General features: G+C 40.5%; 3 protein-coding genes across 13 annotated transcripts in view; 2 read left to right on the forward strand and 1 right to left on the reverse strand.

The window, feature by feature from the left end:
* The window catches only part of FAIM (Fas apoptotic inhibitory molecule), a 10,094-nt gene extending 2,610 nt beyond the window's left edge, over window positions 1-7,484 (forward strand). For all 4 annotated transcript variants that reach the window (XM_054830929.1, XM_054830930.1, XM_054830931.1 and 1 more), the window contains 4 exons: window positions 434-569; window positions 943-1,171; window positions 1,726-1,775; window positions 2,997-7,484. In XM_054830929.1, coding sequence (XP_054686904.1) covers window positions 434-569; window positions 943-1,171; window positions 1,726-1,775; window positions 2,997-3,146 — 565 coding nt within the window. In that variant the 3' untranslated portion in view covers window positions 3,147-7,484. The remainder of the gene's footprint in view (window positions 1-433; window positions 570-942; window positions 1,172-1,725; window positions 1,776-2,996) is intronic.
* On the reverse strand, window positions 677-14,615 carry LOC129208348 (protein mono-ADP-ribosyltransferase PARP9-like). 7 transcript variants are annotated; one of them, XR_008577788.1, is made up of 9 exons: window positions 14,476-14,615; window positions 13,935-13,972; window positions 11,182-12,014; window positions 10,246-10,321; window positions 9,430-9,804; window positions 8,526-8,674; window positions 8,222-8,244; window positions 7,936-8,106; window positions 7,268-7,439 (listed from the first exon to the last, which is right to left on the reverse strand). XR_008577788.1 is itself a non-coding variant. In XM_054830913.1 (8 exons), exons 3-8 carry the CDS (start codon window positions 12,004-12,006, stop codon window positions 5,732-5,734), a joined length of 1,905 nt encoding a protein of 634 aa, XP_054686888.1. In that variant the 5' UTR covers window positions 12,007-12,014; window positions 13,935-13,972; window positions 14,476-14,615; the 3' UTR covers window positions 677-5,731. The 7 variants fall into 7 exon arrangements, 6 of the variants coding, with proteins under 6 accessions (XP_054686888.1, XP_054686889.1, XP_054686890.1 ...); XM_054830913.1 differs by lacking the exons at window positions 7,936-8,106; window positions 8,222-8,244 and adding an exon at window positions 677-6,039; XM_054830918.1 differs by lacking the exon at window positions 7,268-7,439 and having other exon boundaries at window positions 7,470-8,106.
* DTX3L (deltex E3 ubiquitin ligase 3L) lies at window positions 14,613-21,510 on the forward strand. Of its 2 annotated transcripts, none has more exons than XM_054830910.1 (5): window positions 14,613-14,787; window positions 15,088-15,317; window positions 16,737-18,272; window positions 18,636-18,853; window positions 20,473-21,510. In XM_054830910.1, exons 1-5 carry the CDS (start codon window positions 14,613-14,615, stop codon window positions 20,540-20,542), a joined length of 2,229 nt encoding a protein of 742 aa, XP_054686885.1. In that variant the 3' UTR covers window positions 20,543-21,510. The 2 variants fall into 2 exon arrangements, with proteins under 2 accessions (XP_054686885.1, XP_054686886.1); XM_054830911.1 differs by having other exon boundaries at window positions 18,766-18,853.
* The last annotated feature ends 1,537 nt before the right edge of the window (window positions 21,511-23,047 follow it).

The following is a 23,047-nucleotide window of genomic DNA, read 5'->3' on the forward strand; positions in this document are numbered from 1 at the left end:
CTAAACTGATCATCCTATTTTTCAAGTTTAAAAGGCTAAAACACTTTCTCAGAGACCAATAAAAATACAGTATTTTAATGCCTGCCAAGAAATCGCAGAACTGTCCAGGAGCAATCTGAATTCTAATTATAATTTTGTAACCAGACTGTCAGCTGAAATGGAAGTTTTAGAGATTAGATGGATATATATGTCTTTGTATAGTGTTTGTCAAAGTGAGTCTGTTTAACTGTCTGTTTATATTCTGTGATATTTTGTCATATTTGAATGTTCAAAAAACATGAAAATATAAGCAGTTCTGTAAGCTTATTCTTTCAAGTCTCATTTTTCATTTGTAAAAAGTGACTTGCCCTGAAGCGGTAAAGCTTTGAACTATAGGCATCAGTAACTGAACTCTTTCAACAAGAATTAATTTACTTTGTTGGTGTCTCCATAGGTCTCGGTACAGCTACTTAGAGAAGATGACAGATTTGGTGGCTGTTTGGGAAGTAGCTTTAAGTGATGGTGTTCATAAGATTGAATTTGAACATGGGACCACTTCAGGAAAACGTGTTGTCTATGTTGATGGAAAGGTGAAATTGCTATGTGCTCAAAATTCACTATGATACAGATTATATAAGTGCACTTCCATGCAACAGGCATCAGAACAAACAAAAGACTAATAAATGCAAGTGAGGTATATTCAGTTGATTAACTTTACTTAATTTAATGAAATGCATCATTCTTTTTTTCAGCCACAATTAAGGTGTGAGTATTCATGAAATGCTTTGCTGTCCTTGGGCAAAGGCACTGTAGACGTACAGAATATTGCATATGTGTTCATTCTGAAATAATAGTTAAGTACTGAGCTGTTTCCCGAGCTCTAGTTCAATTTTTTTTTTTATGTACTAAAACATGCATTCAAGTTTATCAATTAATACCCATTGTCTTTGTTTTATTCTACAGGAAGAAATAAGAAAAGAATGGATGTTTAAATTAGTGGGTAAAGAAACTTTCAATGTTGGAGCAGCCAAAACAAAAGCTACTATTAACATTGATGCAGTCAGTGGCTTTGCATATGAATATACTTTGGAGATCAATGGAAAGAGCCTCAAGAAGTATATGGAGAACAGGTCAAAAACAACCAATACTTGGGTACTGAGCTTGGGTGGTATGGACTATAGAGTTGTTCTAGGTAAGTAAACATTGAATGACTTAACGTTGCTGCCTTTGAATAAACTTGTATGCATTTAATAACTGGTAATTAAGAGAAAGCACAGTTCAGTGGCTAACTCTGTTGCAGTTTAAAATCCTGTGTGGTCTGGAAGTTTGGAATTAGATGCCAAGATGGTCTGAAAAATAATGGTCTTGTTACACCTATGTGAGCCTGCTGTCAGTGTTCTATTCTACAGCAGCATGGTCTAGACTCAAAAACAGGAGAGAAAAAAAAAAAAAAAGGTTGGAAGGAGTTATGGCTTCTCCCTAGCAAGACAGTTCTCCAGGTGAAGCATGTTATAGAAGCGTTATCTTATTGTGATCAAACCTGCTGTGTGCGTAAGTTTGATAACCAGATAACCAGGCTTTCCTTCCAAAAATCATAAGCCAAAGGTGCTATGGCTAATTAGGAACTCCTTTTGGGAACTGAAAGTAAAATTCAACAGTAAATTTTTAAAATTCCTAAATCATCTTGTCTGTAGGGGGAAGACATATCGTGTTCTTTCTACTTTTTGTTTTCTTTTTCCTTCACAGAAAAGGACACTATGGATGTGTGGTGCAATGGCCAAAAATTGGAAACAGCGGTATGTGATCATTTCCAAAGGCTTTCCACTAGCTATGGCTAGGTAACCAAAGCTTAGCAAAATAAGCCACACAGGGACACGTTACCTCACTTTACTACAGAGTATGAGCATCCGCCTAGGCAGCCAGTACGCTATTAGTCTGTTCCGAATGTCCTTCACTGTATTTTATAACTGACAGTATTTCGTTAGGATGCCAAACATCTCTCTATTTAAGGATAAACAATGCTTTTGTTTACACTTTTTAGACAAGCAAAATAAATCTTCTGGGTTGGTTGTCCAGGGTTTTTAGGGAGAAAACTTTCAGGGGAGTGGGATGGACTTGAGTTTGATGCAGAGCGCCGAACCACCTCATCCAAACCTGCTCATGTTAGTGGTAGCTGAAAGTTGAACAGGTGCGGTCTGTTATGACTCACGATTTTTTTTCCATCTGTAGACGGTCCCTAACACTTAGGGCTTAAGAGTCTCATTGGAACAAATCAAATCTTTTGTCTTTCTGTCACATCTGCATTAATTTTTAGAGCAGGCTGACAGCGAGAAGGCTTAAACTATTTGGTGTCTTTTTCTACTACGATGGCTTTCAATATGCATACTATGTAGGCTTCCCCATCCTTGAAGGATGTGCGCTCTCAGCAGAGAGTTGTCCCTGTCATTACTACTGCCACAAGTAAGCCCCTGGATGAGAAAAAATTGTAAAATCAACAGTTTTGCGATACTTGAGAATAGGATATTAAAATTAATTACATAACTGCAGCAGGAGTTGCATATCCAAACTACACAACTGTTATACCCAATTCAGAGATCTCTTTGTCCTGCTGTAGAAGGCACCGCTAAATGCTTCACATTTTACTGTCACTTCAGCGTATGTTTGTGTGGTACTTACTGGCTGTACTGCACAGCTTGATAGGAAGCTGTCTTTTCTATTTTTGTTTTACTGACACAGATCAATGCTATGAATTCACAAACTCCAACTTTACCATTTCTGATTATGTGAAATTTTTATTGTCATGTAATACCCACGTATCTTTAACTGGATGCTTTGACAAAGCCCTAGCTGAGAGTCTGCAGCTTTGTTCAGCATTCGTGCTGTATTTGTCACTGGTACCTTCGGCTGCTCTAATTGTGGGAACTACAAGTGATCTTCACTTTGGAAACAGTGTGATGCACTCAAGCTTCTGTTTTACTAAAATAGCACATGTCTCATTCCTGTCTCCTTTCTCCCAGGGTGAATTTGTAGAAGATGGGACTGAAACTCACTTCAGTGTTGGTGATCACAGCTGTTGCATTAAGGCTGTCAGTAGTGGAAAACGAAAGGAAGGAATTATTCATACCCTTATTGTGGATGACAGAGAAATCCCAGAGGCTGTGGAGTAACCTCTAGTTAACTGATTATTGTAGGACTAAGATCAGGAATTTTCAATTACTGTGGTAATTATTTTAATATGTACTACTTGGTACATCTAGTTTGTGCTGGGTTTATTTTCTAGTTTCTGTATATGAAATTATTTTTGTTGAGGACCAGATGAAAACCATTATATACAACCTCTTACATTACCAGTTTTTAAAAAACTATATAGACACACAGAATATATATTTTATCACTAAGTGCAGGGAGCACAGGTGAACTTACATAGAAATTATATACTAGGAAAAAAAATCTCACTATAAAAAAATGCAAGGTAAATATTCAGTAAGTCTGAATCCTTATAGACTGTGGGTGTATGTGGAGGGAGGAGGAAGCATGTGCTGGGCATTGGAATAAGCTGTTAACATTTTCTCCGTAATTATTTTTTCTATTAACATTTTTCAGATGCAGTTAAGAAGAGTTACAAAGTTAATAAAAAGATTAATAATGAAATACATTGTACCAGTACTTGTGTAACAGTATTAAAATAATACTGTGCTATAAAGACTGTTCTCTATACCAGTAGGAGAAAAGATGTTACATTTTGCCAAGAAAAAAATTCTTTGAGGTTTTCTGAAAAACTGATGCTTGTTAGAAATTGTTGCAGTAGTTCAGAAACTCTGTACTGAGTTTTTCCAAAACAGAAAAAAAAAATTCCTGCCATGAAACTCCTTTAAAAAATGAAAACTCCCAAAGCAAGCTGAAAGAAGAGCTTATTCTAGTTCAGTGCTGCCTAACAAACCTTCAATCTACAGCTGTGCGTTTTCCTGGCAGTAATGTGTGAATCAAGAAACATGAGGGAAAAATGGGACAGAAATAGAGGAGAATTGGTTGCCTAAATGGAAAAGTTAAAATAGAAATAGACTAATTCTGTTTTCAAAATTCCAGCATACTATCTAAAAGCAACCTTGGGATTTCTGTGAGAACAAGACTCGTATGTGTTAGGTGGTTCTTACAAGTTCAGGGGGGGTGTTCCCATTTAACATTACACTAGAGCATAGGCTCACACGTGACAAAAGCTACCCTTTTGCAACAATGTAGACATAGCTAATCTTAAAAATAATTTTAAAAAACCCAACCAAAATATTATTATATTAATTTAAAAGTTTGTTTTGCAATGGCTCAAAAGTTTTTCCACTTGCAACCTCACTTACAGTTCAGAATTAGACTTTTATAATTTAATTTCTTTTGGACTTGTGAGTGGTTCCTAGCACTACTGTCTTGGCAGTTGCAGGTGCAGTACAAATGTACTGGGAATTCATTAACAAATTATTTTGAAAAGTTTTATGAAACACTAATTTCATCTATGTTTTAGGGTTCAGACTGCTCTCCATTAGCCCAGTGCTTTACATGTGGATGAAATGTTTTTCCTATGACGATGTCATTGGTTTTTAATAGCTTTATGTGAACCTTTCTTCTCCCCAGATAATTACAGTTTTATCCACAGATGACTTTTCATTCTAGAAGCAGACATGATATTGGCACTGTTGTAAGCTGTTCAGGTGTTTGGTTAGGGCCATAACTAAAAAGTGGTGATTTAAAATGCTTCAGATTGGACAAATATGGTAGTAGCTTTTAGTTCGGGACAATAGATTTGTTTTAAACCCTGCTAACGTCAGGCATAGTTTCAGGCTTTAGTACAGGTTTCAAAGTACCTGAGAGCTGGACTGAATCCTTTTACACTGGAGTGTAATAGCTCTTAGGCTTTTCTGTTTACTGGCTTCAGGTCACTGCAGAAGCAATGTGGGGATTTCTACAGTTGACACTACCAATATCTTCTAAAGATTACAAAGTAGATTATTGAAGAGCAATTTCAAGCTGTAGCTTGAGCCAGTTCTCTACTATTTTGTAGCTGTTCAAAGAGATTGAACACCACTGAGAAATCTGAAGCTCAAATACAGTCCAAGTCATATTCATAAGACTATATGGAAAAATAATAGGTTAGCTGACATTGTCATTCATACTTTTTATTTTGAATACATGTATCTACAATGCTTGGAACCTCTTAACTAATAAGCACTGTACAAGCAACTACTGTTAGAAACCATGAAGTATTACCTCACATTTATCATAACTATGTGTATTTAGTAGCACGTCCCTAAGTAGGAAACGGCTTTCACCTATTTAAGTCAAAAGCAAATTTAAGAATCAGAGGCACAACCATGATTTCCTGGGTTTCACTAATATATGCAATATCTCAGATTAAGAAAATCTAATGGAAGAATGACAACCTATGCAAGCATCAAGTGTATAGTCATGTGCTCACAGCACTTTAAGGCATAACGTAAATGACCAGATAAATGCTAAACTGTATTTTATGATGCTTTCCCTTCTATTTCCACTCATAGATAATTTTGTTCTAGTCTCTTTAAGTTACTGACTTACTTTTTTTGTTCACGGGTATTTCAGAGCACTTTGCACAAGGCACTTTGACCCCAGCACGTTACTAGGTAGAACATCCTCTTAAAATCTAAGTATTAGACTTTGTTCTGAGGGGGGTCTTCACAATAGCTACAGTTCTGATTAATTCTTACTCCGGATGCTGCTGGTTTCCTCAGAGGGTGATATCACTCTCCCGGACTTGGGAACAAGTCAACAAATACTGTGGAAGGGCCCCAAAACTGTTGCAAATAACAAAGATGTCGGGATTGTTTACATCATCTACTAAGCTGTCATATATCTTAATGTCATCCCCCTCCACTGCCAGTGGCATAATATAAGATGGCTTGCCTTTAATGTATAAGCCTGTTAATACATCAGCCTCAAACACATATATTTTAGAGTCTGTTTCCCACGTATCTTTACCCTCGATTAGGCTTTTCAGGTTCCTTTTAAAGTAGATGCCAGCTCCATATTTTTGTTCTGGAAAAAGAAAGAAAAATTTTCAGAAGAAAAAAAAAAAAGCCTTTAACAATTGGTTCTTTTGGGGTGGTAGTACAAAAAGACTGCTTGATTCAGTATGACATTTTATGTTACTGCTCAATGCATGCCATCCTTTTAGAAGTAAATTTGCTTTAAGTGGCTGTGATGCTAGCACTGACCTCCCACTGAAATCATGAGCAATGACAGCTGATGGCCATTCTGATTTAACTGCTACTCCAGTGGTGACCATTTGGATTTCACTGTTAATCCAATGATAAAAACATCACGGTATAATGTATTTAATAAACACTTCTGTCATCATGTACTAGGGACTCTGATAAGCACCAGAGAAGGGAATATTTTAATAATGCAAGCTACAAAAATAAGCTTTGGGATTTATAAGGGGAATGCTGCATAAAAATGCTATTACAGTATCACGTGGAAAAGTGCAAAGAAATGAAATTAGACCATCATCCTAGTTATTACTTTGAAAGTGTGAAAATGTGCCCTGTACATTGTGTAGACCAGGAAAGGCAAATCTCTGCTTTTTGAACAGTTTATTGCCCAAAATCCCAATTCTGCATTTGACAAGCAAAACATCACACCCTTCACCTATTGCAGGATGCAGTTCTAAATCCTTATTCGTTCCATTTCTAAAAACATCTGTCTGCTATGCTGTCTACTGCAAGATTGCATAGATACCACAGCTTTCTTCCTAAGCGTACTCTAGTTTGAATGGCAGCCTGCTTGGTCAGATTATCTGCTGTCTCCAATCACACCTGATCTGAGCAGGGGCTTAGGCTAGATGACCTTCAGAAGTACCTTCCAGCCTCAATTATTCTGTGATTCCTTTGAATGTGTTTTAAAGCATCGAGCTGCTGAATGCATGTTTGCAGCAAGTAAAGAAGGACATTGACTTTCTTTAAAGAGAGATGCAACAAAATAAAACTTGGACCTGGCATTATGTCTGCATTAATGATTCTGTCTAGAGTGTCCAGACTAGGCTAGAATCCAGGCTTATCCTCCCAGAGCCTTACTGACTTTACAGTATCAGGAAGCAAAACCAGGAAAACTCTTACTGTAGATAAAAAAAAAATAAGCTCATAGGACTCTAAAGGCAGGTAAGAAACAGTTCTTGTTTAGGAATGCCATTTTTTCTGATTTTAATCCAACTTTAGTAGTCAGTCACTGTTCGTTTTGATTAGAAGATGCCAAAGCAAGTTATTACCTGTTGGTGGAGAATACATCCTGTGAAACCCAGTTTGGCATACTGAGCTACAGAACTCAGCAGGAACATGCTGGTACAACTTGTGGGTTATTTTGGAGATACCTTGGTTTTCTTTTTTTTTTTTCATTTGTTGGAACGCAGCAGATAAAAGAGAATTATGTATCTTTTCAATCTGTAACATAAATAAAAGTGTAATATAAGCAAATGGAGACCATAATCCATGAAATCCATGAGTGCTCTTGTTCTGGCTATGTTCTTAAATGTAAGAACCTTTGATTTAATTTATATACATTGACCATGTAGTAGATATCTAAGTGTGCAACTGATGCAAAGAAAAAGAACCATGCCGCTGTCCCATGCCTCTCATTGCAATCAGTGGGAATATATCGTAGCGTACTGATTTCCAGTACTCGAGTTGTGCTGAACAGATTATCAACCATATGTGAGAATAAGCTGTGTGGATGCTTACAGCCCAATCTTGTAAAGAACTGCAAGTTAAAAAACTCTTAAAAGTCATTTAACTGAGCTATGACCGATCCTTGGTGCAGCATTGGTTTAAATTCTGACGGAGCTTTTGCTTGGAGATCCAACCAAGGCTTTAGTCCTGCAGATCAAGAAGCGCTTGCTTTCATCCGGTTGGTATTTGCTATTATTTCAATGTTAAATACCTTTCTCGGATGAAAGGCAGCTTGGCACATGGCAGTCTGATTTCCAGTTACCCGCTGTTACTACAAATCCCTCTTTACAAACTTCTGTACTTCTCTGTGTTGCACAGCTTCATCCTCCTCCCATTCAGTAAAGCACTGATGCCCAAGCAAGGTCCCAGCTTCAACACACTACTAATCAGATCATAACTCTGAGAAATTAAGCTGCTAATTTTTGGTGTCAAGCTCACAAGAAGAAAACAGAGACACTGCATTAGTGTCCTGGGATGTTGAACTCATTCTTACATACCAATCTCGTATTTCTCTGGAGTCCTATAAAGGAATATTTGAAGCATGAGATAAGAGAATATACAGTATAGTTAAAAGGACTTCTCAGAGTTTAACCACGCTTTTTGAGTGATTATTTGCATTATGTTTAAAATAATTTTTATTAGGAGTAAAGACTACATCGATTTTAAGGATTAGGCTGATTTGATCTTAATTTTTAAAAACAATATATGAAATAGTTCATCAGAGGTTTTTAAGTGTATGTTAAACATGCTAGTTCAAATATATTAGCTGAGATTTACTTTTTACATGAATACTCTCTTTACCTTGAGAACACGAAGCCCAGCTTTTTCAAACTGTTTCTGTCTGTCTTTAAACTCCTGAAGGTTTGATTCCACCCGTGAAATCTGGACACATTTAGTAGAGTTTCTCTTCTGAAGGTGTTGTTCTGAAAGCTGACCTGCTTTTGGTTGGACTGGATACAAATAAGGGAGTAAAACTATCATATATCAAAATATCTGAAGTAAAGGCAAGGAGGAGGGATACAATACTTTAGTTAAGAACATATATTCTCTGAAGTAATGCCAGAGGCTAATATTGAGAGGGACTGATATATATATATATATATATATTCATTTATTCATTTTTTCTACATTTATTAAAGAAATCCGAGAGAGAACTGAAGAAAAGCAATTTACCTTCTCCGTTACATCTCTCCACAGCCCAACTTTCATATAACGGTATCTATATTGAATGACTATACAACACGACAAAAAATGGATCACTTGGTAGCTTTTTGTAACACCACGAGTTCTACCAACTGTTAATGAATGTTCTTTGCAGAACAAGTCCATTGGTGGGTCCTGCAACAGTGCTCCACCTCTAGTTAGCAAAATTGCTCAGCAAAGCTGTGTTAATTAAGTGCAGATTTTGTAAGTCTCCAGTGGCCAGGCTTTAAAGTGAAGCTGTCCTGGAGGAAGCCAGCATTACAGCTGGCTGTACAAGACCACCAGTGCCTGTCTAAACTGGGCCCTACTGGGAATATTGCCAAGTGAGTAACTAAGCTAACAAATGGTCTTTCAGGGGCTCATGTGATAAAAGTATGTAATATTGGTAATTAAAGAAATGCTCAGTATGTGTGTGAACTGAATGCGTATCTGTCCACTCTCAGCAATACACGGTTATAAGTTGCTTCATCCTTGACCTTGTTTAGGCACTTACTTTACGTACCCATTAAGTCTAGCAGTTTGTCTTGTTCAGCTGTAGTCTTCTCTTGCATACGAAGCAGTAATTCTTCAGTTGCAAGCACTGCATTAATCACAGCATCAGGGGGCCCCTGAAATTTCAGTCTTGCTTTTGCACCTCGCACTTCTTCTGACACACATACACTAGAATGCTGCTCTCGAGATAGTTCTGCAAATTCATTTTTACCAAGGCTAAAAATGTAGTTGTTTTCAATAATAGCATGGCAACTTCCCTGAATTTGTAATACGCTTCGGATCCATGATTCTGCTGCTTCCAATAGCGTACATGTATTTCCTTTAAGTTCAATCACTGGTTCATTACTTGCAGTCTCTTTTATACTTTGACTGCCTGACTCTGCACCTGAAAGATATATTTTTTTATACAAGTGCATTGGAAGAGCGAAGAGCTTTCACAAATTCCAATACATTAACCAAGACGTACAGTGCAAGAAACACACTACTCTTCTGGCATGCTCAAAAAAAAAAAAAAAGATTAGATACCAGGAGGTAAGGTTTCCAGGGAAAAAAAAACAACACATACTTACAGAATTTATTTGCCTTCCACTAAGTTATTTCCAACAAGTTAGGCACTGATGGTAACTTTTATGTTTGAAAATCTTATGAGGGACTGCCCAGTTCCATTGCCATTAATGTAAAAATGCAAAGCACTCGCACATTTTTGCCTCCCCCTTTCCCCAAGACACATATGCAAATACTAAGTTCTTTTTAAAAGAATGTGATTTCAAATTCTCAAATCTGAAGTGCTCATTTACTTGACATGCCCCTTCTGTTTGTTACTTACTCAAATGATCACTTCTGTTGTTATACAGCTTTTTTTCAAGTTTGTGCACTGCTGAATCAAATTTTCTCTGGAAAACCTTGAAAGAGAAAAGATTAGGAGCAGTTTGCAATCTCTGTTGTCAAATATGCAATTTTTCTCTTCAAAACTCTGTTAGATAAGCAGTTTACAGCTGCAGTTACGTGCTCCCTCCCCCGCCCAAATTCTGAAATTGTTAACAGCTTACGTTTGTCAGCTTTTCCCAAAATTTTAATCATGACAACATCAAATGCATTCCTGTTCTTCTGTCTCCTAAGGTAAGGCACCTCACACACTGAATGGCACCTTTACCAACTCCTTGTGGTTGTGACATATCCGGAACTCAGAGAACCACAGTAGATAAAAGTGTTCATTACTTACAGTTTAATGATGATGAATCCTTACTTAGTTTTAAAACCCAGACTATTCCCCTCCCTTTACTCCAAAGCTCCTCTTCATGATCACACATGGAAAGGCTCTGAGAAGCGCTACTCTAGTAGGCAGTGGATTTGGCATCTGGCAAATTGCCTTTCCTTCTTTTTTCAGCAAAAAGCAAAAATAAGAGTAGACTTCTAGAGAATGCATGGTAAAATGTGAACTCCCATGATGAATAAGAAGATAAACATTAACATAGGGATGTATTATTATTAATCATCCAATCTTTAGCTGCCTCCTATTATACCATAACAGCATGTATACAAACAAGAAATAAAAACTTTCTACTGTTTAATACCCATTTAGAAAAACAAAACAAAACAACTCCTTGCAGCTATAATTTATTTAGCATTTGTAAATTCTCATCAGGCTGAGAAGGTAACTATTTAGTGGACTGATACAAATAGCATTCTGAACTCCTGGGCTCCACATCCTGCAAAGACTTGGAGGCAACTCCATGCTCAACATATTATGGGACAGACTTACCTTCTGGTCTCCAATGAGTCTTCTTACGATGCTCATGTGTATGCCTTCATGTTTGATGAAAGCTGAAGTCTGGCTTGGTGAAGCTGAAAGAGTTTCCTGAAGTGAACTGGTATCATCCAGAAATCTTTCACAGGCCTTCTTCATTTCTGCAACTGTGGTCTCGCAACTGTCCACCAGGCGGATTTCTCTGAGACAGCTTGGTGGACTTGCCTCAACAAATTCCTTTATAGCCATTACAATCACTTGAACACACAAATTGAGCGGGAAGCAAAAACCACCCGAACTCACTGCTGGGATAGCCACAGACTTTATAGTATTTTCTGGAGCACTGACATACTTCAGAACATTCACAATAGCTTTCTGAAGTAGGTTACAACATCTTTCCTCTTCATTAGCGATCCACTGTGGACCAACTGCATGAATAATTATCTTACAAGGAAGCTTCCCTCCACCTGTTACTGCTATGTCACCAGCTGTGAGTTTTCCATACCTTTGAACATAAAGATTGCTTTGCTCTTGTATTTCTGGCCCTCCAGCATTCACGAGGGCTAAAGCAAGGCCTCCTCCATGACGTAGATATTCATTGGCTGCATTCACCACAGCATCAACCTCGTGTCTTCGGAGATCATCCTTACAAACACAAATGTCAATTCCCTGCTTTAGTTTTTTCCTGTATACTTCAACAGTGCATTTTGTACTTCTGAAGGTCAATGTACAAGCAAACTTTTTGTAAATGAGATTATTTAGACATTCCTCTCTTTTCTTAAGAGCTTCATAGGCATCTTTATTGATGGGGATCATCAAGCTGTCTTCATCCATTACCATGCTTGGCCCTAGGATACAGAATAAAATAATGTGAAATCCAAGATACTGCTGTCCAAACATTGCTTTTTATATAGAAGTGTGGTTTATAGCTCTCAATTTTATCCTACTCTCATTATTTACCAGTATTTTTTGGCAGTCTGATCTTTTCTCCCCCATTGTCACAGGCTTAGAAAGCCCAACTAAGCAAAGAAATCAAGGCTTCGAGTGTTGTTCATTTTTCTGTTCAAATTAACCTCCCCAGCTAGTAGCTCCTTTCCCACCTTTCCTGAAGACCTTCTCCTCTTTTCTTCCAAAGCCTTATGAATCACAGCACTGTGAGTTTCAGGAAAGTGAAAAGTTCAAGCACACTGGTCAGCTTAACATATTTGGATTCTGAGAAACAGTCAGTATTATGCTGTCCACTGTTTCCTGTAAGCCTGTGAATACGTAACTTTCATTTTCTCAATCAACAACCAGCTCCCTTCTGTAACCAAACAAGGGCAGACACAGGAGTGGCCAGCTGCTGAGAGACCACACACCCTCCTCTGAAGCAGTGTGTCTTCAAGATTATCTTCCTGTGACCCGGCAAATGGTCAGACCTGGTGAAATATGCTCAGAGTCCTCTCAGCAGAGGGATTACCAGCATAGAACCTGTAGATCCCTTGGGCAAATATCTTTTCCTTAGAAGTGGCTGACCGCTTCTCTTTCCCCATTCTTCCTCCAAAGGCACTAAAAGATGACAACAACAGTACCACTGAGCCTGCGGTGACTTCAGGATTGGGGTTCACCTTGCTGTTTACCGGAGGAGGAAGCTTGGTTACAATGCATCTCCTTCTGCTACTTCTCTCTCTACTGTTTCCTCTCCCTACCATTAGGCTGACACAGCCATTATCTGGTACATGTTCTTAAATGAATCAGTGACGTAATCTGAATTAAAAAAAAACCAAACAAAAAACAAACGCCACACCACAAAATTTCACTTGATTTAGAGCACCAACCTCAAAGACTGATGCAGCAATGCAACCGAATGGACTGAGAAAAAATGGCGAAAAGGAGGAAAAGGAAGCAGACAAATATGAGAGGAATATCTTTGAAACAGATGCCGTTACAGGGGTTTGTTAACCGGCTGCAGTGCCACCATGATGTTGTGCTGCATTTGCCTTAAAACTCCAGCTGAGAAAGCAAATGCGAAAAGCCATGCCATAATCAGGGCTTCAAAATGCTTGTAAAAGCAGAAAACACCACTTCTCCCTCTCCGAGCTTGTTTTGCTGAGAGGGCTGAAGCCTGCCTCTGCCATCTCCAGGGCATTCTTAGCATTTTGTTACTGATTTCCAGCAAGGTCCAAGGGTGAGTACCCCAGGCCTTTGCAGAGTCAGTGCCACAGAAATCTCATGCTGAGCTTTGTCTTTAATTCTGTGGCTCTCCTTTGGCCTGCACTTAAAGCCCAAAAGCAAGTTCTTTCTTTGTATGGAACTTATGAATTCAGAAGGGCTTTTTAAACCACTTTTTTTAGGGAACAAAAATAATGGTAAAGAGTGGGGCAGTTTTTATATTATCACTATGGCTATACAGCCCTCTCCTGGCAGATGTCAGCAGTACTATACACAATAGTTATGTTAATTAGCATAAATCAATTTGTATGAGTTTAATCAAACTTTCCTCCGGGCTATGCTATGTGCTTGTATAAAGAGTCTAACGTTTTGCACTTATAAAGTATACACACTGATTCATCAAAACACTTTGGAGCTCTTACTTTTAAAAGAGAAATGCAAGCAAGTACTGTTGAAGTAATGAATAATAATGTTGATTCATAACCGTGTCTAATTCATACATTTCAGGTTGCTTTTGGCTATTCCATGTTGATGTTTTCCAGTTTGCTGGCTGTAGCTGGCAATTTTCAACTTAAATACAGGAACACACTTTGCAGATGGCTAGATGTGAGTCTTACCTAAACCGCTCTTCTCCTTTGAAGTCTCTGGACTGTAACTGTATTGTTAATTAAAAAAAAAAAAAAAAGAAAGAGAAAATGCACGTTACTGCCTGATGGGCCACATTCTTACAGCAGCAGTTCTATTGCAAGCAAAACCGGCAGCATCACCTTTTCAAAAATTTGTATGAAATTTTCTAATATTTAAAATGTTATTCAGAGCTGAAATAACGGTGACCGGACCACTGCGGGTGCAGTTACCCCCAGGTTCCTCTAGCTCCCGCTGACCCGCGGGTGGTGAGAAGCCAGGAAATTTTACCTCATCTCGAGCGCCAGGCCAGAGAACAGCACTTTTTTTTTCTTCCCCCCCGCCCCTCCAGTGCCTAAGCCCCGTTGGCAGCGGGGTGCGTGAAGCCCCCGAGAGCCTGTCCTGGCCTCGGCACAGGCCGGCCGCAGCTCCGCGGGCCCCTGAGGGAGCTGCTGCCCCGCGGGGGAATAGGTGCCAGCCCCGGCCCCTCGGGCCCTCCGCTCGCCCTCCCCGCCTCCAGCCCCGCTCTGTTACCTGGAAGATCCCCACTAACGGGCGCTGCGCGGCGCGGCCGTCTCCCCGTCAGCGCCAGGAGTTGGAGCAGGGCGGGGAACCTCGGCCCCGAGCGGCGGAGCGGGAAACGAAAGCGAAACTTGGCAGCGGCAGGCATCATGGCGTCGTCATCGCTGCTGGTGCGGCTGTGTCCCGCACCCGAAGCCGGCGAGAAGGCCATACTCAAGCTCCACAGTTACTTCCAGTCAGAGAAGCGGTCGGGGGGCGGCGAGTGCGACGTGGGGGTGGGCGCCGAGCCCGGCACCTACTGGGTGCGCTTCCGGCAGGAGCGAGGTACGGAGGCGAGGGAGAGGAGCTGGGGCGGGCGGGGCGGCCCTGCCGGGGGCATGCCAAGCCGTGGGCCCCGCCGTCGGGGATGAGGGGATGAAGGGATGAAGTTGAGCCCCAGTCACTCCGGGAGGGCTGTTCGCACGCAGACCCCGCAGCCGTGGGGATGGGAGGGAAATGGCCGCCGAGGGCACCATCTTGCGCCCCTGGGCGGGCAAAGGGCAGGTGGTGTCTGAGGCCGCTTGTAGCCATCCCGTTTTCAGGTAACTTTATCAGCCTTATCTGCCTGTCCCCAAACTACTGCAGATAAGAAGAGCGTGGAATCCCGCACGGATCACGTCTTGAAAATCGGTGGCAGATGCCTGAAGATAGTCATCCAGCCAGGAGATGGGGAACTGAGCAAGAGCCAGTTTTCAGAGCAGGCATCCCCCAGCCACTCCGCCTCTTCCAGCTCTTCCCCACCTCTGCAAAGGTTTGAGGAGCAGCAGGCAGCACGAAGCCATGGAGACACAGCAACAGAAGTCATTACCAAAAAGGTACATCAGGAAGAGTAGTAACAAGGTGTCACAACCTGCTCTGCTTGTAGTTCTGCAAGTCCTTTGCATTGCTTTCTGTTGCGTTTCAATATTTCATGCCAAGCAAATGTCAGTTACATTATCTTAGTCAGTAAAATGGGGGCAGGGAGTGACTTTTGAGTGCTGGACCACAGGTCATCCACACCTGTTAACAGGCAGCATGTTCTCCATCATGGCTTTGACACATGCCAGCTACCACTCCCCAAAGCGGCACCCTGGCAGGTTTTGGGGGATAGTACGCACCAAGGACTGCTCACAAAAGGTGAACAGATTGTATAAGATTTGGATCCCTTCCTGCTATGCAGACCTCTAACACTATTTCAACGTGTTTTGCACCTTCAAACAGCTCTAATTAATTCCATCCCTTACCTCAGCATTACAAAAATCTGCTCTGATGTGATGTAGCACAGCAAACATTATTTCAGATACTTTAAACTAAAAGTTATGTAGAAAAGAAAAGATCAACTGTGTGTTAGGGACATGGGACATGGAGTAGGGCCAGGCTACATGTTACATGATGTGGATGTGGCTCTACTGAGGCACTGATACCTGGCCCAGAGGGTTTACCCTCTTTTGTGTAGTAGCATAGATGTAGCTTTTGAGTTATAGCATGTGCCAACGTAGTGGTTACCTGGCATCTGTAGTAGTATACTGCAAATTTTCCTATACTTCTGTCTGTGCAAACTAGAGATGTGAACATGTTTTTATTATAGAACCATAGAATGGTTTGGATTGGGAGGGACCTCAAAGATCATCTAGTTCCAACCCCCTGCCATGGGCAGGGACACCCTCCACTAGACCAGGTTGCCCAAAGCCCCATCCAGCCTGACCTTGAACACTTCCAGGGATGGGGCATCCACAGCTTCTCTGGGCAACCTGTTCCAGTGCCTCCCCACTCTAACAGTAAAGAATTTCTTTCTAATATCTAATGTAAATCTCCCTTCCTTCAGCTTATGGCCATTTTCCCTTGTCCTATCGCTACATGCCCTTGTAAACAGTCCCTCTCTGGCTTTGCTCTAGGCCCCTTCAGGTACTGGAAGGCCACAGTAAGGTCTCCCTGGAGCCTTCTCTTCTCCAGGCTGAACAACCTCAACTCTCTCAGCCTGTCACAGTCTCAAATTAAGTAGCAAAGTTATTGTCTTTGTTTCTGCAATGCTGATGACGTTAACAAATTTCATTTTTGCTACTGACTTAGAAGCAGATTGCTTTACTTATCTGTGTGTAATGTCAGTATATATGACATAAAAGAAACACTGTGTGCAAATGCGTGTATCTGGCCCTGTTGAGATGTACAGAGCTTTTCCTTACTTAAAATACAGAAGCAGCAAGCAGAGAACCTTAGAAAAAACAAATATTGATATCTTCTTGTCTTATCTTTAGATATTTCTTACAGTATCTGCAACTTTGAATACCAGTATGTTCACTGAACAGCAAAGGGAGAAAATTACCATTATATGTCCAAATTTAAAGAGAGAAGGAAATCCCGACATTGATGGCTTGGAGAAATTGACGGGAGATTTTACAGATATTGAAAAAGCTTATGACTACTTTAAGGATATCCTTGCAGGCAATGACCCAAACCATGATTTTTCACATTCTGAAAGCAAGAATGGTTTGAAAGATGAAAATGGTCTGAATACTGAAGAAATGTATGAATTTACAGTTCCATCAGGTCTCTATGAATATTTTATTCATACCTGCAAAGAACAAATTAAAGAACTATGTGAACGTTTTGGGGTGTGTATAAGAAGTAAAGATCATTGCAGTGGAATCACATTAGTATGGTTCACTTCTGCTAAAAGTCCTGCATCAATACAAAAAGCTAATGATGATTTTATCAGAACTTTTCAGGAAAATGTAAAAGATCTGAAACAGGAAACAATTTCCGTAACAAACACAGACACATTAAAGGAGACAGTAATGAAATTAAATGCCAGGTTTAGTAAACTTCTTGCCAAAGAGGCAGTGAATGAATTGCTACTCCGTGGTCCAGTGAGTGAGATTTTAGCTGCCAAAAACTTTCTAAGAGAGGAAGATGAGAACAGCCAAGCTGAAAAGAATATGAAAATATCATCTGAACTGTATGAATACAGGAATGGAATTGAAGTTGATGCTTCTGTGTTTAAATTGTTGGAAACAATACTAAGCAAAGAAATTGAAGACATTAAAGACAAATTTAATACAGTAATAGAAAAGAGAGACAGTTCATATGGCCAGAAGATGCTCATAATATTCACACCTAGAATCAAAACTTCTGATATGTCTTCACATGCTACAGAAAGTTTCATCAATGCATTTCAGAGTGCCTCTGCAATGTTAACAGAAAAACTCATCAACTTGAAGCTTTCAGAAGGTCAGAAGAGAAGATTAAATATGCTAATTAATGGAAAACAATTGGAAGATCTGCATGTAAAACTTAAGAAGGAGGAAGACAAACTCATCTTAAGTGGTTTACCAAACCATCTTAATGCTGCTGAAAAGTACATTGTGAATCATCTTATTGAAGACTCAACACAAAGTAAAAGTAGGACACCACTGTCCTCTGATCTCAACTATCAAGAAGCTACAGGAGAATCTGAGAAGAAATACAATGGCAGGCAAAAGAATAATCCTTCTTCTGAAGGACAGTCTAAGGCAAAGACAGAAGATGACAAAGATATGTGTCCAATTTGCATGGAGACAATTAGTAATAAAGAAATACTGAGAAAGTGCAATCATGCGTTTTGTAAAAGTTGCATCGACGAGGCCATGACTTACAGGCAAACTTGTCCTATTTGTAATACCGTCTATGGACTCATGAAAGGAGACCAACCAGAGGGAACAATGTCAACTAGAAAGCTGTCTTCAGCGCTCCCTGGTTATCCCGGTTGTGGTACTATTGAGATTACATATACTATGCATGGTGGTGTTCAAACTGTAAGTATATTTAAAGATTCATAAAAGATATTTTTCCTACAACAAAACCAATATTAGATAATTGGAAAATGGGATAAATGAAAAAGTCAGGGGTGGGGCAACATGCATATGAGAGATCAAAGAGGAAAAAACAAATTCAACAATGGATGTTTCAGTGATGACAAGAAAATGTGAATGAAACTTCTATGAAAGAAATTGTCTAATGAGAAAAAAACACGTCAAAATCAGTTATCAGTCATGCTATGTCCTTCTAATTCAAAGACAGGATAAAAAGTATTGCAAATGCTGGGATGTGTGATTTTCACACTTTCAAAGCATTTATGATATACAATGTGTTTTGGTTTTGTTTTTTCTACAAAACAGAGCAACCATCCAAACCCAGGGAAACCTTATTATCCAACTTCTCGAACAGCGTATTTACCTGACAATAAGGAAGGGCAAGAAATTCTGCAGCTCCTCAGAAGAGCCTTTAATCAAAAATTGATTTTCACAGTGGGGCAGTCACGGACTACTGGTGCGAAAGGTGTTATCACGTGGAATGATATTCACCACAAAACATCCAGGACTGGAGGACCTACTAAGTAAGTAGTCTTCTCTTTATGTAATTTTACTGCTACTCAGATGGGGCAGGAAGGCTATCCTGAATATTTTCCATATTAGGGCTTTCAGATATTTTATAGCGATGCAAACCATTGGCAAATCTAAAGTATCTGTCCTGGTCTGTCACTAACAAAGTGGTTGTGGAATGCTGTATGGATCCATACTTGAATCACCTTTGCCAATTTGGACACTTCGAACAAGGATGAGCTTAGTCTTCTGCTGTCCCTTAGGCCACTCATTCACCAGTGAGTTGTGCAAAGTACCTACTCAGTTAATAACTGCTCTGATTAGAAACTATTTCTAGTACAGGACCTGACAGCAAGCTCTTCATAGCAGCTAAGGTCGGACTCCTGATCTCAGCCTCTTCTGTTACCTGCTGTTTTGCACCAGGAGGTGCTGGTCCATCATGATCCCAGTAAAGAAGGCACTCAGACTCTGTAAAATGTGATTTGAAATTATTTTTTTAGAGCTAACAACCAGAAGAAAGAGATTGTAGTATAGATATGGTTATGTCCTTTTAGATGCTGGGAACCCCGAGTTGTGCAGCATTCTGTGGGCCTCCTATCAGGGCACAGGACACCATGGCAACCCTGTCGTAGAAAGGGTTACCCCATTTTGGTTGTTGGAGCTATTACAGGATTTTCTTAGTAGAACATAACTCTATTCAGTGTTTCTTGAAGACTTGCTCCACTTCCAGGTAACGGCAAGGACATGCAGGTGATGTCATCACCGGTACTGAGTTGGGAGCTGCCCACAGCAGCTCTCTTAGTGTGAGCTCCAGGCCTGTCAAGCGGGCACAGGATGTGCACAGCACAACACAGGCCTGAAGGCCACACCACACGTGCAGCACAGCATGGCGCAGCACTGGTTAACTGTTACGTGGATCGCGAAATCCTCAATGTATAATGGTCTTCTGGTCAGGATCATTACATCCCACCCCTTGATGCACATACAATTGACCTTTCTTAAAGATATGATTAATTACAGATTATATCAGTAAACTGTTTGGCTCCTGGAAAAAATCTTATAGAGACAAGAGGGAGGCTTGGAACAGTCCTTTCAAGCTTGTTGCAGCCTGTCAGGGGCAGGTGTCTTCCTGCAAGCTCTAAAGATTGGTGTCTAGTTCCTCCTTCCTAGACTAGGATCATAAAAGAGCAAAAAACAGTGGTTTTACTTTATCCCCCACTCTGCCCACATGCTCTCCCTAGTTACCACTTGCTTCATACACACTTTTGGTGAAGCGCTACTTAAAATCCAAAGATGCCATTATATTCATGTTTTGAGTGCTCACTTGAATACGCTTCAGGTCTGATTTTTAGAAAGATGCATACCCTATCATTTTCAAGTGAGACAGCAGGCAGCTTTGAAAATCAAGTTCTTAGTGTCAGTTTGGGCAACCAAATTCAGCAGCTCCTTAAGTTTTTAGCTTTATCCTGTCTGTACCACCTCTCTGACCTGCAAAATAGGGTCTGTTTTCTGTGTAGAATAACAAGTGCGTAAAATTTGTAAAGTGTTTTAAGAGATTTTGATGGGAAGGTTCTGTAGAACTGTCAAGTGCTTCATTGCTGAAGTAGCCCAAACAATTTTTTTCTTCTTCTAGTTTTGGTTACCCTGATGCTGATTATCTGCAGCGGGTTCGATCAGAATTGAAAGCAAGAGGAATTGAATGAAGAAGTTTATCAGCCGTCAACTCTTAAGTGTAATAACTGAACATATAGCAATTAATTTACTATTCAGGCACTAAGAAGAAAGAAGTTACTTTGTTCAACTGTCATACTTAAATCACTTGTATTTTGCAGTCAGCTAAGTAATTTTTTTTCATCAAATGATATATGTTCTTTTTACACATAATTTACTTCCTTGAATAATGCTTCCCTATATGTGTAACCTTGACAGATTTTGGGTCTTGTGAGTGCAGCATCAGTACGTGTTGCACTTGTCGAATATCAGATTGTGTATCTTATTTTACCAATGAATCTGATCTGCATTTTTTCCCACAAGTCTTCAGTCTGACCACTAAAACCAGTAGATACACTACTAGCTTTTATTCAACCAAACGCTTACGTTAGCTTTGAGTTATTACGTCTGTCATCATGGATAGCATCATGTAACCCATCTGCTGAAAAATTTTTACGCAGCTGTTACAGTATCAGTTGTGATCAGGTTATGATCTTTTGCTTCTTTTCCTTTTCAGGGTATAAATGGCATTAGTGGTTTGGATTTTAAACATGAAAATAGCATGGATAATGTATGAGGGGGTACGTGGGTGCTGTTGTATTTTTAACCCTGCAGAAGTGCCAAACGCTCAGAGACACACTGGAGAAATGAAAAGTAACAGTGCCTGTGGCCACTTCTGGTAACTGAGTCCTGGTTCTGTGCCTTTCACTGTGTTTAAGCTTAAATACAACTTTTAAGTCAGCTTTGCAACTATAAAACCATGTTCTTCCATTGCTTCCAATAATTGTATGATAAAGATACTTTGTTGCTACTCTGTGCTGTCTAAATAGTCTGCTAATTACCTTTGTGGTGGTGTGAAACAAATAGCTTTCACTTAATGAAGCCATAGTTGTTGGTGAGTTAAGCCATTTTTGTTAGGCTATTGAATATAATTAATAAATATAAAAATACCAGCTGCTCAGTTCTGCATTCTTCTGTACAGGTTTTTCCTCCTCTTTTCATAGAATCATAGAATGGTTTGGGTTGGAAGGGACCTCAAAGATCATCTAGTTCCAACCCCCCTGCTGCGGGCAGGGACACCCTCCACTAGACCACGTTGCCCAAAGCCTCATCCAACCTGGTCTTAAACACTTCCAGAGATGGGGCCTCCACAACCTCTCTGGGCAACCTGTTCCAGTGCCTCACCACTCTAACAGTAAAGAATTTCTTTCTAACATCTAATCTAAATCGACCCTCCTTCAGCTTAAACCCATTACCCCTTGTCCTGTCACTACACTCCCTCATAAACAGTCCCTCACCATCTTTCCTGTAGGCCCCTTCAGGTACTGGTAAGCCGCAGTTAGATCTCCCCGGAGCCGCCTTTTCTCCAGGCTGAACAGCCCCAACTCTCTCAGCCTGTCCTCATAGGAGAGGTGCTCCATCCCTCCAGTCAGCTTCGTGGCCCTCCTCTAGACTCACTCCAACAGCTCCATGTCTCTCCTGTACTGGGGCCCCCAGAGCTGGACACAGTACTCCAGGTGGGGGTCTCACAAGAGCCGAGTAGAAGGGCAGGATCACCTCCCTCGACCTGCTGGTCACACCTCTTTTGATGCAGCCCAGGACACGGTTGGCTTTCTGGGCTGCAAGCGCACACTGCCGGCTCATGTTGAGCTTCTCATCAATCAATAGCCCCAAGTCCTTCTCCTCGGGGCTGCTTTCAATCCATTCCTCACCCAGACTATAGTTGTGCTTGGGATTGCACTGACCCACGTGCAGGACCTTGCACTTGGCCTTGTTGAACTTCATGCGGTTCGCACGGGCCCACCTCTCCAGCCTGTCAAGGTCCCTCCGGATGGCATCCCTTCCCTCCAGCGTGTCGACCACACCACGCAGCTTGGTGATACGTATAGTTGTTTTTTGCTTTTTTTTTTTTTTTTCATTTAGGAGCTTCCCAGCAATGCTGTGATGTGGGGGGATTTGGCCGCATGCCACGTCCTTTTTATTTTATTTTGAAGATTCCCACATTGTGAATAGGCAGTACTACTTTACCACCTTGACCATTAGATTTCTTAGTATTGGGCACTGTTTGGTTTCTGTGTGGGTTGGGATGACTTTCCCACTGTGGTTTTCTTTTCCTGTATCTGTTTTCGCAGGATTCCAGGTTTCCTCCCTTTTCTGTGCAGTAAGATACCAGCATTCCAATTGTTTCTAAATGACTGTGCTTTTCTGCAGACAGAAACAAGCCGTGAAGATCAAATCTCCCCGACTTCTTTCAGTCTCTCATTTCACTGTCTGTCCCAACAAGCCAGTTCACCGATGTCAGACCCTTGTCTGACAATTCACCGGCTCCCATTTTATCCGTGGCAAAGGCAGAGTTGTGAAACAGAGCCCTATGAACTGTCACTGAAAGCTCCCGAGCCTTTATCCTACAGCCAGCTGCACAGACCTTTACTTTCTAATCATAGCTGTACAGTTTAGGAATAAATCTACCCAATTTGCAATCAAAGTCAGGTTATTTT

The sequence above is a fragment of the Grus americana genome, chromosome 6 (genome assembly GCF_028858705.1).
Source record: "Grus americana isolate bGruAme1 chromosome 6, bGruAme1.mat, whole genome shotgun sequence".
Classification (NCBI taxonomy): Eukaryota; Metazoa; Chordata; class Aves; order Gruiformes; family Gruidae; genus Grus; species Grus americana.